At 38.1% G+C, this 17060-nt stretch overlaps 1 protein-coding gene across 6 annotated transcripts in view; it reads left to right on the forward strand.

Annotated features, from left to right (window-relative positions):
- The window catches only part of stard13b (StAR related lipid transfer domain containing 13b), a 109629-nt gene that overhangs the window by 72475 nt on the left and 20094 nt on the right, over positions 1-17060 (forward strand). Inside the window, exon 1 of one of the 6 annotated variants that reach the window (XM_039670523.2) lies at positions 2095-2351. The exons of the other annotated variants lie outside the window; for them this stretch is intronic. Within the exon in view, the coding sequence (XP_039526457.2) occupies positions 2189-2351 (163 nt within the window). The 5' untranslated portion in view covers positions 2095-2188. Of the gene's footprint in view, positions 1-2094; positions 2352-17060 lie in introns of those variants that run through there. 6 annotated transcript variants of the gene reach the window in all.

A 17060-nucleotide genomic window follows, 5' to 3' on the forward strand; every position in this document is an offset into this window, starting at 1 on the left:
AACCCAGCAATTTTTAGAGTGTATTGAAATAAAATTACAAAAAGTTATGCAATTGTCATACAACACATTAAAGGGATTACTTCACCTCTGGAAAGATTGTGTATTTAAAATGGGTCATTTATGTTGAAGAAATGTGAAATTATTTTTGAATTTGGAGCTTTCTAGACTGAGAAAAGCCAGAAAATGTATTTTTGGCTTATGAGGATGAAAGACAACAACTCCCAGAATGCACTTGCTTCGCTGCCCAAGGAGGCCACGCCTACCGGTAACGGAGCGCAGTAATTAAACAACAAGTCTAGGCTACTAGGGAGTCTCCATGATGAGTCTGCCCGAAAATGTGTTTCGAGATCGGCCAAATTTCCGGGATTCGGCTTTTGCGTTCTACAGTCGCCATTCATCATGTTTACTGAGCAGGACAAGGTTTGGGCCGCGCGAGGCCAGTGACGTGATTACCGATGAGCGACACCTGTGAGACGCACCGGTCTCGTATCTCTCACATTTTCTTAGCAATGTTAAAATGCACATCAACCGATCACTTGTTTAGCGTTCATGTAAACACTACATTCAGATCCACCAATCGGAATGAATTCAGTTAGACTGAAACAAAAGGTGTGCATGTAAACAATGAATTGTGGCTGCAGAAAGCAAAAGCTGAATCCCGGACATCGACGGCCGGACATGTCCGGGAAAAAGATGATGGTAACCCCTAGTACTCAGCTTTCTCCACAGAACAAAAGCCTGCTAGCTTAGCTTCCAAAAAAGATGGCTGACACTGTATATACTGTGAGTGAGATCCCACCCTCTATGGGTGGGTTGAGAACATGCGGGACAGCCCCTACTGGCGGTAGTCTTTAGTCTCTGGCCAAAGAAATCCTCAGATGATGCAAAATGACAATTTTTGTGTCATTGGAGGATTTTTTTCAGACAAAAAAAAAATACACAAATCTCTCATTTCGGGGAATATGAGGGTGGAAAGCATGGTAGTTTGAAAATACTACAGGTTTTCTACTAATACAAAGCTTAATGCTAAACCCTGAAGTATCCCTTTACTGTACTTTTATTGTTGTTGTTATAAATAAATACATAATTTGTTTCTTTAAATTTATTCTATTTTTTATTATTTTATTTTTAACAATGGAAGTGGAGCTAAGAGTCGTGTGTTAACACGTAATTGTATACCGACTCACATTTATTTGGCACCGCGTTTTAAGAAATATGGCAGGAAATTCAGGCCAGGTGATAAGTGCACATTATTACATCACAAAGAAAGGTCTTTCTGTTTGACCTACAGTTAAGACATTTCCTTTTTAACCGATTTTAATGTGTGAAATGGCCTTTTTAGCATGAATGGCTGTTTCACAAGGTGAAGCCCCGTGCTCAGAGCAAATAGGGGGTTGGGGATCGAGTTTAGACACCTAAAAAGACATCCCTTTTTTAATCTATAGCTAATTTAGTCACTTCTGTGTCTTTTTATTGAATATTGCAGAATTTATTATAAATGATAACACATCATTATTTTATCGTAATCTTTAATCAAAATAGCTTGCAGTGAGATCTTTTCTCTTCACAGCAATAGATCCAATCAATTCCTCATAGACAAAATCAAGCCCCAGCCTTCATTTTCTTTTGGATATACGTCACAAAAGGAAGAAAAGACAATCAAAATGTTTATCTAAATGCTCTATAAGACCTTGCTTTTCTTTCTTTCTGCCACTTTTCCTATCTCTTTCCCCAACTAACAAACTCCTCCTGTGCAAACTTGGCTCCTGAGTAGTGCTTCACAGCAGCAGGCTTGTTCTCTTTGGTCCGGGTGTTTCTTAGCCACGCTGTTTTTCTTTTCCCCCTCCCACGGCCCCCTGCTCTCCAGCTTTCTCCACTCGCTCAGTTCACAGGCATTCCTCTGGTATTTATATTTCCCTCCTGAACCGAGCAGCGCTCGCACAGATCTTGAATTCAGCTCAGTCACAAGGCTTTCCCCCTCCGTCCTTGCTTCTCACTGGCTCACCTCTAGTCATGTGACTCGAACAGGGGGCGGGCCCGACTGCTGGCTCACCTCCCAGGTTCCAGTGCTCTACGGACTCGCATCTCACACGTGCTGGTTTGTTGGTAGACAGACGGACAGTTGGTTGACTGTTTCAGGTGTTTGTTTTCAGGGTGGGGGGTGCCAGACGTTTTACATTGTGTGATCATGTACAGGCAGTTGCCACGCACCGAGAGCAGCGAATGCCTGGGCAACATGACCCCCGAGACGCAGGATATTTACCTGAGGATGGACCACCTCAGACGGCGCTCCGGGTACAGGCTGGGCAGGATCATTGCCCGCCAGCAGTTGCTCAAGAGGATCGCGGCAGGTACGACCAGGTGGAACAACATGGCATACGTTATCTGAGATTTTATGAGTCAAAGTCGAGTTTCTTAGGTGTATCTTTACATTGCGCTTGATAACCTTTTGAAATCCTATAAAGACTAGTCTTTGATGAGATATTATACCCATTACTTTGTCTTTCACTTGAACTTTTAATTGGGAACAGTCTCAAACTGTGGGTCGGATAGAGTCAGGACATTTCTCTGACTGATTTATCTCTAGTTAGACATTCAAAAACTAATGCACTTAGTTACACATCCTAGCTTGACCTTTGAACCTTAATTTAACTCAAAACCTTATGAACTTAATATCGTCATTGCACTTTATTCATGTTGCATTATATTGAGGCAAAAGAAAGTATATTTATTGGGGACACTCTTATTTGTCGCCATCACACCTCCGGCTGTTGTTTTCAGCTGAAGACAATGGTGAGCCGTTCAGGCATTTGACATCTTAACTCCTCCCCTTTGCTTTGTGTTCATCAGCAAGTGTTTACCTGAGGGCGTCTGCAGACATTACAGGGTGATTGAGACCCTGACAGACCATTCACTCTTTTGAAGGGCTGCCCTCATTTAACATACTCTTGAAGATATCACATTTCTTTCTTTTTATACCAGAAATTGTTCATTTCATAGAAGTGGAAAAAACTGTATGCCACTTAATGACATTCTCAGTTATGTTTTATTTAAGCACCAGCTGTTATGTCTTTCCTCTGGAGAGATAAAAATAGACACAAATGGGATAATTATTGACATATGGGAATAGTTTAGAGCTTTTTAAAATTTTGGTTTTGTAATAATTTGATGAGAAATACTTGTTCATGCTGAAATCTCAGACGTTTGATTGTAGTGTTTGGTATCTTGGCTAATCTGAGTACGTTTTGAGAGATATCTTTCTAAATGCTGGAGGATACTTTTTTTCTAGGAAACAAAATTGAGAACCAGAACACTTCTACATAACCTCAGTTCCCTCTACTTTTTATCTCATCACCTTCTAGGATAAATAATTGAGATATTTAAGAGACTGCAGGTGAAAATGTTGAGTTCATTTTGAAATCTCATACTATAGCCGCTTTTCCACTGTCGGGCCAAACGGTTCTCATAGCGTAACCGTTCCATTCCGTGCTGATCCGGGCCAGGTCGTACAATTACCGTTTCATTCTCCACTGTCATTGCCTTGGTAACGCGATGGTTTACTGATGATATGAGATGGAAATATCAACCTCGTTATGGAGAATAATCAGCTGTTGCTTTTTATTTTGTTTTCTTTACTCAAATAACATGCTTAACTAGCTACAGAGAAAACAGACACGTTCCGTACCAGGCTCTAGTGGAAACACGACTGGAACCGTTCCTTACCTTTGCCCGTTGCCCGACAAAGAAAAAGCGACTTTTGACACTTGGGCTAATCTGACCAGTGTCATTTGGTCATTCTGACCAAAATCATTTACCAGTGTTTTTTTTATTGATTTTACAAATTGTTTGGAGTAGAGCACTTCAGCAAAAGTCTCAGATCACTGTCCTTTTAGCCTAATTGCTTTCAAGGAGAAACATTATATACAGATATAGATTTATAGATGTATTAAAGCAATCTCATTCGTGAGTTTAGAGTTATTGAATTTGAATATTACACAGTTCAGATAATTTGGTTTCGGAAGAATTTGATCATATGTGTTGATATTATAATATCAGACTTTTGATGGCAGCCTTTGGTGTTTTTGCTCATCTGACCATAATTTCACTTTTTTGAGATCTCTTGTGAAACTCTAGATGAGACATGAGATTAGTTTGTAAAAAAACAAAAAAAGACATTAAAGAGATCTCGTTTGTGATTTGTCTTTCCAGTTTTTAATGTCACGTGCGTGGACATTCTTTAACTGACCTCTGAGTTGTTTCCTAGAATGTTCTCAGGTTACCTGACACAGAATGTTCTGTGAATGGAGATGTTCTTAGAAATGCAGGTCTACGTCTCACGTTTAGATCTTGATGGGCTGAGATAAGGTGTTACAGCAGGGCGGGTTGGGTCTTGTCCTCTTGAATTTGTGGTGTCTGGTTTGTCATCAGGGGTATCTAGTTTAGGAGGAACTCAAGACAGACAACTGCTGTAATACCTTCTTTATTTGTGGTATTATGGCGGTGTCAAATCCTGATGGATCTGCTGCATGCTTGGGGAAATTGTAAAGGACAAATCCATTCCAAACAGGAAGTCCATTCATAAGTTTTATAGACAATCAACCTAAATATATTGTAGAAAGTTCTTGTTTATGTCTGTCACATACAACCAGTAAAACATCTGATGTATTCTTTGTTTACACAGTAAAGGTTTTTCCCTCCTAAAGATGTTTCCTGTATGTTGGCATAGTGCTGAAGAGTGTGAGTTCAAACTAAGCTCTAAGGAGGGTTGGAGGCAAAATGCTCCTATTCCACCTACTCTATTTTGACACTGAGGGGACCCAACTATAAAAATTCCCAAAGTTTACTTTGTCTATTTGTGTATCGTCCAAAAACGTTACTTTTCATTATATTATTAAAAATGTATCCAAATCAACTGGAGTTACAATATTTTTGACCAACAAATTTCGGAGAATATCGGACATAAGTGTTTTGTCCTTTGGGCAGTAAGTGCATTGCATTACGTTTTCATAAACTTAGAGCAGGCTGACTCGACGACGAATGCTAAACTAGTAGTTCACTTTTAAAAAAAACTTTTGCTGATAATTTACTCACCTCCATGTTATCTAAGAAGCCCATGTCTTTCTTTCTCATCAAAATGAACAAATCTTTTTTCGAGTCATTTGGTTAATTCAGCGAATGAAATGACTTGAAAAAAGATTCATTCATTTTGATGAACGAGTTCGAACTGAAGAGTTAAGAATGCGCATCACAGAACAGAGCAAGTCGAGCATTTGTGTTTATAAAACTTAAACTTTTTTTTTTTTTTTTTTTAATGAGCGATCGTTTCACTTGATAAGACCCTTATTCATCGTCTGGTATCGTTTAAAGCCCTTTGAAGCCGCACTGAAACTCTCATTTGGACCTTGAACCGTTTGGTGCTCAATGAAGTCCATTATATGGAGAAAAATCCTGGAATGTTTTAATCAAAAACCTTAATTTCTTTTCAACTGAAGAAAGAAAGATATGGACATCTTGGATGACATGGGGGTGAGTAAATAATCAGCAAATCAGTTTTTTTTAAAAAAGTGAACTACTTGACACTCTTCTCTGCTCCTCAAAATACATAAAACATTAGCCTTTGTGTATGTATAGTGTTTCTTGAGTAAAAAAACATCCAGTTCTTTATTTATATATCAAAAATATCTCGCTTTGGAGCCTTGCAGATCTTTTTTATGCTCAAACCGCAACATCACACACAAACTAAAGTTGAAAAGTGGAAAAGCATAATATGACCCCTTTAAGTACCATGCTTTTTATTTTTATTACATGGCTGAAGAGTATGGGGATTTTAAGATATAGATATTTTAATTGAATTTGTGAAATAAACCTCAGTGGAAAACATGCTGATGGAGTTGTGAAATGATTTGTTACTTTGTAAAACAAATTTGTTTTCTTTTATTCAGTGAATTAATGCCTTTTTTTGCATTATCACTCGGAAATGTCCACAAACATCCTCATGTGGCATTACACATGCTTTAAAATGTTTCAATATAAGTATCTATTTAAATATTGATATTTAATATACAGTAAATATATTCTTTTTATCAGCATTTTGCTGCATATTGCTAAATATCTTCTTACACTCGCATAAAATTCTTACAGTTTTCACAATTTTGGTTGATTTTATTTGATCGTGTACAGAATCATCCTTAAATAGATCATAAATGTTCAGTGTGTTGCTTGTTAAAAATAAGTGCATTCCTCCAACATTTTTAAAAGGCATATATATTTATATATTTTTTTAAATGAGGCTTGAGGAATTGGGTGTTATTATCTCAGTTCTGTTGTTGTGGCAACCGTAGACAGGAAGTTGAGCTCGATTTTCTCCCACTCAGATATAGCATTCCAACCTAGAAGACACCATTTAGTATCTTGTTTCTTATCTTTAAGACTCTACTCTGATGGATGTAGTCTCCATAACGAGTTTAATTTTCCTTTTGGTGTTTGAGGTAGCTCTGAAATGAAGTTCTAGATACTTTAGTGATGTTTATAGTAATGGAGCAGCTTTGATTCCTGTGGTGCACTGGTGCTTTGACTTCTCATAGATGCCCATCTGGACACCAGACACTCTGCACATCTGTTACAGCTGCACACACAACATTCAAAAATCCCATCCTAACACATAAACACCCATTCATACATGGGGACAAACACTCAGACACACATTTTGTCCAAGCATAAAATCAATGAGCTATTCATAACTCTGGAAAAAAAAAAAATATGTTTAATGATACTTTCTGATTTTCCTCCCTGGATTGAGCTAACAGATATTTTCAAAATAGTTTTATTTGAATGTAATTTAATTGAATATAGGTGCCAGAAAATAAAATTTGGAACAATGTTTGATTTGCTAATAGCTAATGAGAATGCCAAGCTGACTGTAATAAATAAAACTCATGACATTGAAACAGACTAAAAACTTAGCAGAGTCATTTAGATCAATTTGGGAGTAAAAAAAATTGATCACCTGGCGCCCATTACATTTAAATATCTCAAACCATCAAGTGGGAGAGAGGTACTAAGCAACAATGTGTCATCTGAGATAGTGTAAACTCAACAGAGCTGTACTGTAACCAAGCCCAATTAGTTGTCATACTTAATTTATAGTATCCAGTGCAGAGGTCAGGAGTCAGGACAAAGGGCTGTCGTTCCCGACCTCTCCCACACAGCTCGTAATGACTCTCCCTGTAAAGATCATCACCACACTCACTGTTGTATTGCTGTCATTGAGTCATTTTTTAATATGGTGTTTACGGGTAATGCTCACTTTTATTTTTCTAACCACATCTCCTCTGACTGTTTTCATTTATTGATGGAAATTTGTAGAGCCCGACCGGTAAAGGATTTTGAAGGCCGATACCGATACAAATATTTGTTGGTTATAAAATCCGATATATCGGCCGATATTATTATTATTTTTTTTATTTCAGAAACGTGCAACAAAATATTAACAGATTTCCCTAACATTAGTTATTTGTTGTTATTTATGAGTTTTAACTAAAATAATATGATAATGCATTTTAAAGAGAAACTTGTTTCTATTGTCACAACAGAACAGAGAAACATCCAAATATATTAAAGTTCTGGTAAATAAAATAATAATTAGCCCCTTCATTGCCTTATAAGCTACCTTATAATAACAATGTCAGCTTGCTTACCCCTTTACCCGCACTTTTTAAATTCTTTCCATCAAGCTACATCAAACCATTTTCAATCATCAATTGCTGCCTGAATTCTAAAACCTACCATTTAGCGATTCTAATCTAAATCCATTATAGAACGACAGTTTGCAACGCACACTTGGCGTCGTTGGATTTCACACACGTGTAAAAGAAAAAAGCTAACTTTTATGCACAGGATACATTTGATACTTTTTCTCTATGTCTAAATGTTCAGGATGTGTGGCGCGTTATACATGAGTGTTGCCAACAGGGACGGTGTAGAGTGCCCTCTGGTGGACAAACTATACAACTCCAACACTCATGACATGGTTGAAGCGTGATTCGTCCGTTTTTATTTTATGTTTGAAATATTTATGTATCGGCCATTATAACTGCCGATACCGATATTTTAGAAAATGCCTAATATCGGCCGATAATATCGGCCTGCCGATATCGGTCTGGCTCTAGAAATTTGATAATTTAATAACTATACATTTTTCTGTCCGTCCGTCCGTCATCTCAGATGTTTTTAGTTAGACATGCAACATTTATGGGCACCTAGAAGTTATTTTTTGTTATTTGCTGTTGAAGTTGTATTTCATTTATCTATAGAAAACTGTCTTTACGTTCTTCTCTGTGAGGGTGAGCAGGTCATTTGGGATGAGGGCTTCCACTAGAGCTTTTCAGATCAAAGAAGGTTGATCTGAAGGTTTTGAGAAACACAATGCTGGACCCCCATATCCCCGTTGTCTGCTTTTGGAAGTATAAGTAGGGGAGAGGCCCGAGCCACTCGAGCCAACAAAAGCACTTCACCTTTTTCTCTCGCTCCTTCACTGGATATATCCCATTCTCTGAAAGCGTAGTGCCACTCAGGATGGCCAAATGCTGGCATGCTTAAAGGGATACTCCACTTTTTTGGGGAAATAGGCTCATTTTACAACTCCCCCAGAGTTGAACAGTTGAGTTTTACCGTTTCGAATCCATTCAGCCGATTTTCGGATATTTAGAAGAATATCAGTAACCAGACAGTTTCTGGTCTCATTGACTTCCATAGTATATTTTTTTCCTACTATGGAAGTCAATAAGACCAAAAACTGTCTGGTTACTGATATTCTTCTAAATATCCGAAAATCGGCTGAATGGATTCAAAAATGGTAAAACTCAACTGTTTAACTCTGGGGGGGGGGGGGGGGGAGTGGAGTATCCCTTTAAGTGGTAGATATCGGATTCGTTGAAATGGTCTTCTCCGAAGAGCTCAATTGCAATGCTGCCCCATCAGGCCCAAAACTTTCTCTGATGAAGGATTCTTTGTAGGGAGGTGGAGTCTATTTCATTATCAGTGACCGTGGCTTTTCCGTTGTTCAAGGGGATCTGATTCAAACATTTGATCTGGAACATTGTCAGATTGTGAGATTTCAAAACCAAAAGGAGCCTTAGAAACCACAAGAAAATGACTGTTGATTTCCAGGCTGAGTGCTCATTAGGGCAGGGGATAAATGATTCCCAGAGAACTGGAAAAGCTTGTAAATTAAACAGGCACCTCAGGTTTTGTTCTTAGACGTGGCTCTGGTCTAGTGTTGATGGAATCTGGTGGTAGTTTCCTCAGAGTTCCTCAGATTTTTCTCAGATAGACGAGGCATAGTGAAAATGTGTGAACTGAGGATGCATAAATGTTTCCAGTGGCAAACCATCAGTGGCTGTGATGGTAAACCCATTTATCCTGGAAGTGAATGAGTCCAGTCCTATCCATTACGTAAGAAGTCCTCAGCAGTCTATGTAACTCTCCTAAAGTGCGTTATTATAACTTCTTTACATTATTCTATTTCATACATGATGGATGCTTTGTGTTGCTGTTGTTAAACCCAGCTTGTGAATGTGTATCTGCCCAGCTGTTAAGGGTTATCTGTGTCACACGAGGGTAAATCATTGACAACCTTCACTAATGTGTGCCAGAGTCTGAATGCAGAGACCATGGATAACGTGACATATTAACAGACCTGTGGGTCGTGACTTTCTCTGCATTTCTAAATATAACCCTGGCACTGACAACGTCTGAGAGAGATGAATAAATCACCAATGACTGAGAATTATTTCAGTGGCTGTTCAAGGATAGAATAAAGAATGTAGTACGGTAATTTACTTTTTTTCCATTTCAGTGAATAGTGCTTTGTTGGCTTTTTCAAATATTCTGCTGGCATGTTTTAATATATGATGTAATTAAGTTAGACGGCAAAAAGTCATGGAATCACAGGTCTTGTCTTGTACTTATTGTTGGAGAAAATGTTATTTTATATATTTTAAGACTTTTTTTCCCAGTTGCATTAGCTTAGATACTGTTTTTAGATGAAGAGAGACCCCTGCTGATGCAAATGTGAATTGATCTCACAGATCTCAATACTTTTTCATTTTAACTAAAATTAATCTATACTGAACTATAAAGCTTATATGGATAGTTTAGCTTTTAAGTGTTATTTATTTATTTATTATTAAATATAATACGTAATATATTATAATACCATATGCAAAGGCAATACCATGTGAATATGATAGCACAATCATATTTTTTGAAATACCTGAAGTGCCATAAAGTGTTATTCATTACCTTCTGGTACTGTCACATACATTTTTGTAAGAAGCATTTTTCTTTAATATATATAGACACTAGACACTCTTGAGTGAAATTACAGAGATTGTAGTTTCTTTTAAACCTGCTATGCAGCAAGAGCAAGACATGTGTGCTGATAATTGCAACATCCCACAGCTGTGAGACATTGGCACGGAAAGCCAAATTGCTGTGTTGTGAGAATGTTTATACTGTATCACAAAGCAACGTGAATTACAGGATACACTATGTGTTCATGACATGGAAAATAGTTGTAAAACAGTATTTTTAAAATCCCCTATTGATTTTAGGTGCAAAGATTTGTCATTATAACAGTGTCTGAGGTGTTTTTCACACGCTGAACACGTATGTACAGGCTGTCATTGTGCTTTGTGTAAGTATGCTCAAAACACATTCACACATGTCCTGAGGTGGGGAAGAACTAAATAGGGGAAGTGACTGAGAAGCAGATATATAATTAGTCCACTTATTTTTTGATAAATTGTTATGACAGCACCATCTTTTTCTCATTTATTTCGTTCCAAACCTGTATGACTTTCTGTCACCCATAGAATATAATTCATTCGGGTCACTGTACAGCTTTGCACCGCCATCTTTACGACCGACGGTCTCAGTAATGCCTGCAATGTCTGCGCAAACAGCCAAAAGAGGATTTTTTATTATATACCAAAAGAAAATGATAGAAGAAAGAAGTGGTTAGCTGTCATTTGAACAGATCACATTGTATCATGTCTCATCTTTCTGTGCGCACACACCCGACCCGAAGCGCGCATAGACCCCTATACAGCGCGATAGTAATGAATTGAGCTCTGTTTTGTGTTCCGTTTTGAAGATTATTCACGTAAAATAAGTCAATTATGTTATAACGATTTGTCATACAGTCTCTTTGGTAGAGAGAGAGAGTGAGAGAGAGAGAGACAAAGAAAACAAACAAGCATGCAAATGGAAATTATTACAGACAGAAAAATTAACCAGCTCATTTTTCTTATCGTGCGATTAAATGATTTATTGACTGTTGTGACAGGCCTAATCCAGATTAATGACAGATAGCCGTGAGCCGTGACTAACAGCTGGCAAGCTACCAGCTGTTAGCCACTTAACTAGCTAACAACCACCAAAATCATATATTTATTTTTAATAATACCAATTACATTTCTCATGATTAAATATAAATCCTTGGTGTCCAGGTGCTGCAATTTTACGTCTTTTACTCATCCAGCCACAGCATATTGGTATGCGTCGATACTCTTAAAAGCCTTCAAACGATCCCCACTGTAGCCTATTGGGAGGGGTAATGCACGAGATTAATGACTATATATATATATATATATATCATGGAAGGCAAATTGGGGAAAGTCTGGGGCAGATAATAATGAATAAAAATAAAACTGGGGGTAACAAATAAGGATTGGAGCCTAAAATTGAAATTGTCTCTGTCTCTCTCTCTCATTCGGGGAGTTTGGGCGGCCATACCAGACGAGATTGGTTGTAAATATGGTGGCGTTCTATTTGTAGTGACGTAGGTGGCATCTATGAATAGACAAAATTATGAAAACTAGAGCTGTCAAGCTTGAAAAGGGGCAAAAAAGGGGTTTGAAAAAATACTGAATTTTATGCAGATATTCACTGAATATAGAGCCCGTTCTCATCCTTTGGCGTCATATAAGTGACGCCAAATGACGTTTCGTCAAAATACTACACACATGGCACCCTTTAGCGTCAATATAACACGCAGAACCCAAGGCGTCACACAGGTGACTGGCAACCTTTAACGTCAATATGAGACACAGACCCTACGCCAGACCTAAACCATAACAGTGCGTGTTATATTGACGCTAAAAGGTGCCATGTGCGTAATATTTCGACGAAATGTCATATGGCGTCACCTATATGACGCCAAAGGATGAGAAGGTGTTGGAATATATTGACATATGCCCTAATTCTGTCTTGTTCTTGATAGATCAGGATAAAAGTAGTAATGAATCAACCGAATCAAATGATTAATTGAGTAGTATTCTCTTAAAAATGTCTTTATGTTCTGAGGCAAAAAACGACATGAGTAAATGTTGACCTGATTTTTTTTTTCATTTTGGATGAACTATCACTGTTCATGAGAGTTCAAGATAGAAGTAGTAATGAATCTGAACTGAATCAAATGATTCATTGAAAAGATCAGACTCAAAAGAATGATTTTGAGACCGGTACACTCTTCAATTGTCTTAATGTTCTACGGCAAAAAGAAAGTGGGATGTGCTTGGAACGACATGAGGGTGAATAAATGTTGACCTGATTTTCGTTTCTTATGAACTAATATTTTTGTGAGTGGAGTGTTTTGATATTGTCTGGTAGATACATATTTTTCTTCTCCTTCGTCCAGACTCGTTCATCTCTCCCGTGATGGTTCAAGCATGATTTGTTTGTCTTAACATGGTTTTCGAAGGTTCACCCTACAGATCTTCCTTTAAGTTTTTGAGTATCGCTGCGTGGATGACGGCAGCAAGCTTTGATGAACAATGTTGTTAATTCTCTGAAAATATACACAAAATAAAACCGTAGAGCTCCTGAAATGGCTGTCAAAACACTTTAGCATGTGGGAAAATGGCTGTAGTCCAACGCCTGGAAGTGTTTATCTGGCACACAGAGAATGTCTGCTAGATGTATTTTTTCAGGGAGCTCATCTGATTGATTTTTTTTTTGTCTTGTTTAGGGGATCTTGTGTCTGGAGGGAAGGTCCTGAGGTATTCTTGTGGTTCAGGTTGAGCTGCCTTTCCTTGTATAGCTGCTCACTAGAGAGATTTTAATGGAAAACATGTGTGGCGGAGAGACATATTGACCCCTGAGGTCAGAGAGCGAACACCTGCTCTATGCCTCTGGATTATAGTCTCTTAACACTTTTGGCAACAGCTTAGAAAATGTTTTGGTCAGTACCCGCTTTTAATATTGTCAAGAAACATTAACTAAGCTTTTGATGAAAAAGAAAGACTGCAAAAATCCTTGCTGCACTTTTCCTGTCACCTCACTTTGGTTAAAATCCCCCCAAAAACCCAACAACCTGTTTACAAAGTGTCACGCTTTACATTTCCCAGATGTTTGATAATATTCAGAGCATTGAATATTACTCGCTAGTCCTTATTTAGCCCTCTATTTGGGGGAGTTTAGAGTCACTGCACTGCGGTTAGGAAAGTTGATAAAGTATGAATGTCTCGGTTTTACTTGAAACTGGAGGAGTGTCGGTTTTTGCCATAAAGACCTGGCATACTTCTTTGCAGTAGCTTTTCGGCTTGGTCCATAACAGCCGCAATGTCAGAAATGTACTATCAATTTACAGCTATGGGGCCGGTGAATTTAAGACCCAGAGATGTCATGGGCTTATTTGGTATACGGCTACACTTTAATCCTCCCATATATTTCATTTTTCTCCTTTTGTGGAGGAATGTTCTGTTGTGTATCATATTTTACACAAATGTGCAGTGTGACAAACAATCCAAAGCGATTTTCCGTGGTTAGAGCGATCCAAATATTTATCAGACGAGGCTCTTTCACCACGTGCAGGACTCCCGAAATGGACATATCATTTTAAGCTGTCATTCTTTGTTAGGATTAAAACAATGTTGACTGCATTTAGCTTCACAGTGAAGTCAGTATTCACAATATCATTATGAATAATGCACACAATGTAAAAATATCATTAAACGTTGATAGTTCTTTCATAGCTTTTATGTGTAGTTTTATTTTTTTTTATGTATTCTCCATAAAAAAAAAATATCTACACCCAGTTCTTTCCATTAAAGACACAATGACCACATATTTTAGCCTCCACAATTGACAAAAAAAGCACCATAAGTATAGTCTACACCTATATGATAGGTACAGTCTTAGAAAAAAGGGTTCATTTGGGTTCTATATATGGGTTCTTTACTCAACTCCAAAGAACCTTTTATGCTAAAAAAAGGCTCTATAATGACAAGAAAGAACCCTTGTTTTGGCACAAAGGTTCTTTATAGGCTATTATTAATTTTTCTGCAACATTTTGTAATTGTAATTCAATTATTGTATATTAAACTGTTGTAGGAACTTAATATCACATTTTAATCATGCTTATAAAAACTAAAATGGCACTCTTCGTGTGATATTGATTAACTACATCAAATTATATAAATATACACATTTTCGAACCCCCATATCTTGAATTTTGTGATCAGTCACATGCATTCATAAATACATTTTAGGGGCTTGATGTTTGTCAATAATATGAGATATTTAATCCGGAAAGGATTACAAATGATAATGAATGAGCCCAAAAGGTTCCATATAGAACCTTTTTCCTGGTTACAAAGAACCCTAGAGGGTTCTTATTATTGAACCCAATTAAAAAGGGTTCTGTATAGAAGCTTTTAGGGGTTCCAAATTTGTAGCGCTTTAGAACGTTTTTTTCTAAGATTGTACATTGAATTGATTAACTAGTAAAAGATGGTATATTTTTATGGCGAGTGACCTCAAATAAGGCTTACGGTTTGTGGATGAAAGCAGATAATCAGTGGGTGTCCTTGAATGGATCAGGCGAGTGTGTTACTACAGCTGCGCCAGTCTTGTTTGAATTCATTTCTGGACAAAAACACACAGAGTGACTTGTGACCCAATGAGCTTTATCAGCAGTCAACAAGTGTTTTTCACTCTCAAAATTAATAAGCTCTCACTGCGTGCCTTTGAAAGTAGACCCACACTTCTGTTTTTTTTTTGTTGTTGTTTTTTTTTTTGGTTCGAAAGGGGTTGCGCGCCCTGATTTTGCCAAGTTAGACGCAATCCTGGGTCAACATAGTTTGCTGATCCTGGAACAACATTTCTGTTTGAAAATGTAATCCTGACTCCTAAATCTAACCCTACCCATAAACGATCCCAAAAATCAAAGGGAAATGACAGGTGAATAACACAAACCGTGGTTGTAAGCTTAAACTTAACATAAACTAAAAAACGTGTCCCTCAAATCTGATTGGTTGATTCAAATGTTGTTCCAGGATCAACAAAGATGTTGATTCATGTACACGTTGCTCTTGATGAAATCGGGTTCTTCGAAAGGGGTTAAGGAGGGACGATTTTAAAATTGTCGGCCGTTTTTCCAAACCTGAGAGACCCCACACACGGCGATAAAAAATCACGGGTCTAACAGTTTTGGTCGTATAGTGTGTGGTGCGCAGCCACACGGCAAAATCAACACATCACACACGAACCGGTTTGACTCCCGAGCATTCCCAGGTCAGACGGAAAATCTTGTAAAATCCCTCTAGATCAAACGTGACTCCAGAGTAAACAGACGAAGAGGATGCGGTGGCGATAGTGTGTTTGTTTTTAACGGAAACCCCCCCCAAAAAAACGTTTACTGGACTTTCTGATGCGCCATACCGCCGGGTGCCGGCTGTTTTGATTTTGTTTCCCGCCGGTGCTTCCTCTGCGTCTCGTCACCTCGCGACACCACACACGAGAAGAAATCGGGCCAAAAAAATCCAACATGTTGGATATCCCCGATTTGAAATCGGAGCGGTCCCGGCATCTTTCCGAGCAGACGAGAGCAGTCTTACCACACCACACACGGCAGGAATATCTGATCAGATTATTTTACGATCCTTAAGATTATCGGAAGGGGTGAATCGGGGTTAAAATCGGCCTAATTAAAATCGGCTTTAGCCGTGCAGATACTTAGCAAATCAGAATCAGATATAGGTCTTTTTGGCTTACAGTATGAGTTAGACGGGCTGCGTCAACATCATGCCATGGAGGAAAGTCATTTAAATAGCATGAGTACACTAACTGTCTGAGACTTTAAATGTGGTTGTTTTATTAACCCTGATTTGGTGCTATCACGTACCTACTGTTTTCATCAGAAAATTATACTCGTTTAAAACCCATGACATGGTCGGGAAATGAGTATTACGAGCGTTATGTCCTCCCAAAAATCCCCATCTGACCTAATCCTTGTTGTTTTTGCCAACCATGAAGGCAGCAGTTCTTCCAAATGTTTTGTCAGAAAGAAGAATTTATTACATCTTATCTGGAGGGCTGCTTTTGTGTGTACTTCCCAGCGATTGTAATTTCCTTTAGCCCACAGCCCAGCTGTGAACCTCTATAGGCAAAACTCCTGCCACCGAGGAGTGGACGTGTGATGTTGTGAGATTCCTGAGTGGCACCTCTCTTTAATTCCTGACTTTTGTATGTAGGATGTTGCCCAACAGGGGCTCCTGAAGCTCTGGAGGTAGGGTTAATTAAAACCTAGGCAGTGAGATAATAGAGGAGATTTCCCACACACCGTTGCCACCATGACCAAGGGCTTTTCCCTGTAAAGCCATGTTTTGCTTCGCCAGCAGTTGTGACCTCTGAGTTGAATAGGGCTCAAAAGGCTGTTGGCGCGGTCTGTAAGTCTCCAAGCATCAAGCTGAGCACAAACAAGTTTTCATTTGAGTGTTGACTTCATTTCGCACACTTTTGTTGGTCCATTAATGTCGGAAAATGTCATTTCTTTTTTTTTTCTGTTTTTTTGGAACAAACTATTGTCTTTTTTAAGGCTAATAATATAGCTAGAATTTTGTTTATCATATATTCATAAAAGTAAAAAGTTTCACAGAAAATAAAATGGATTTTGAATTGTAGTAAAAGTTTTGATTGTGTATGTGGAAAAAAAATCAGTTTACTATAGATATTTTTTATATCTCATACCAAGCATTTTTTCTTTTGTAACCAAGTAC

The sequence above is a fragment of the Pimephales promelas genome, chromosome 16, assembly GCF_988280905.1.
Source record: "Pimephales promelas chromosome 16, fPimPro1.hap1.1, whole genome shotgun sequence".
Lineage (NCBI taxonomy): Eukaryota > Metazoa > Chordata > Actinopteri > Cypriniformes > Leuciscidae > Pimephales > Pimephales promelas.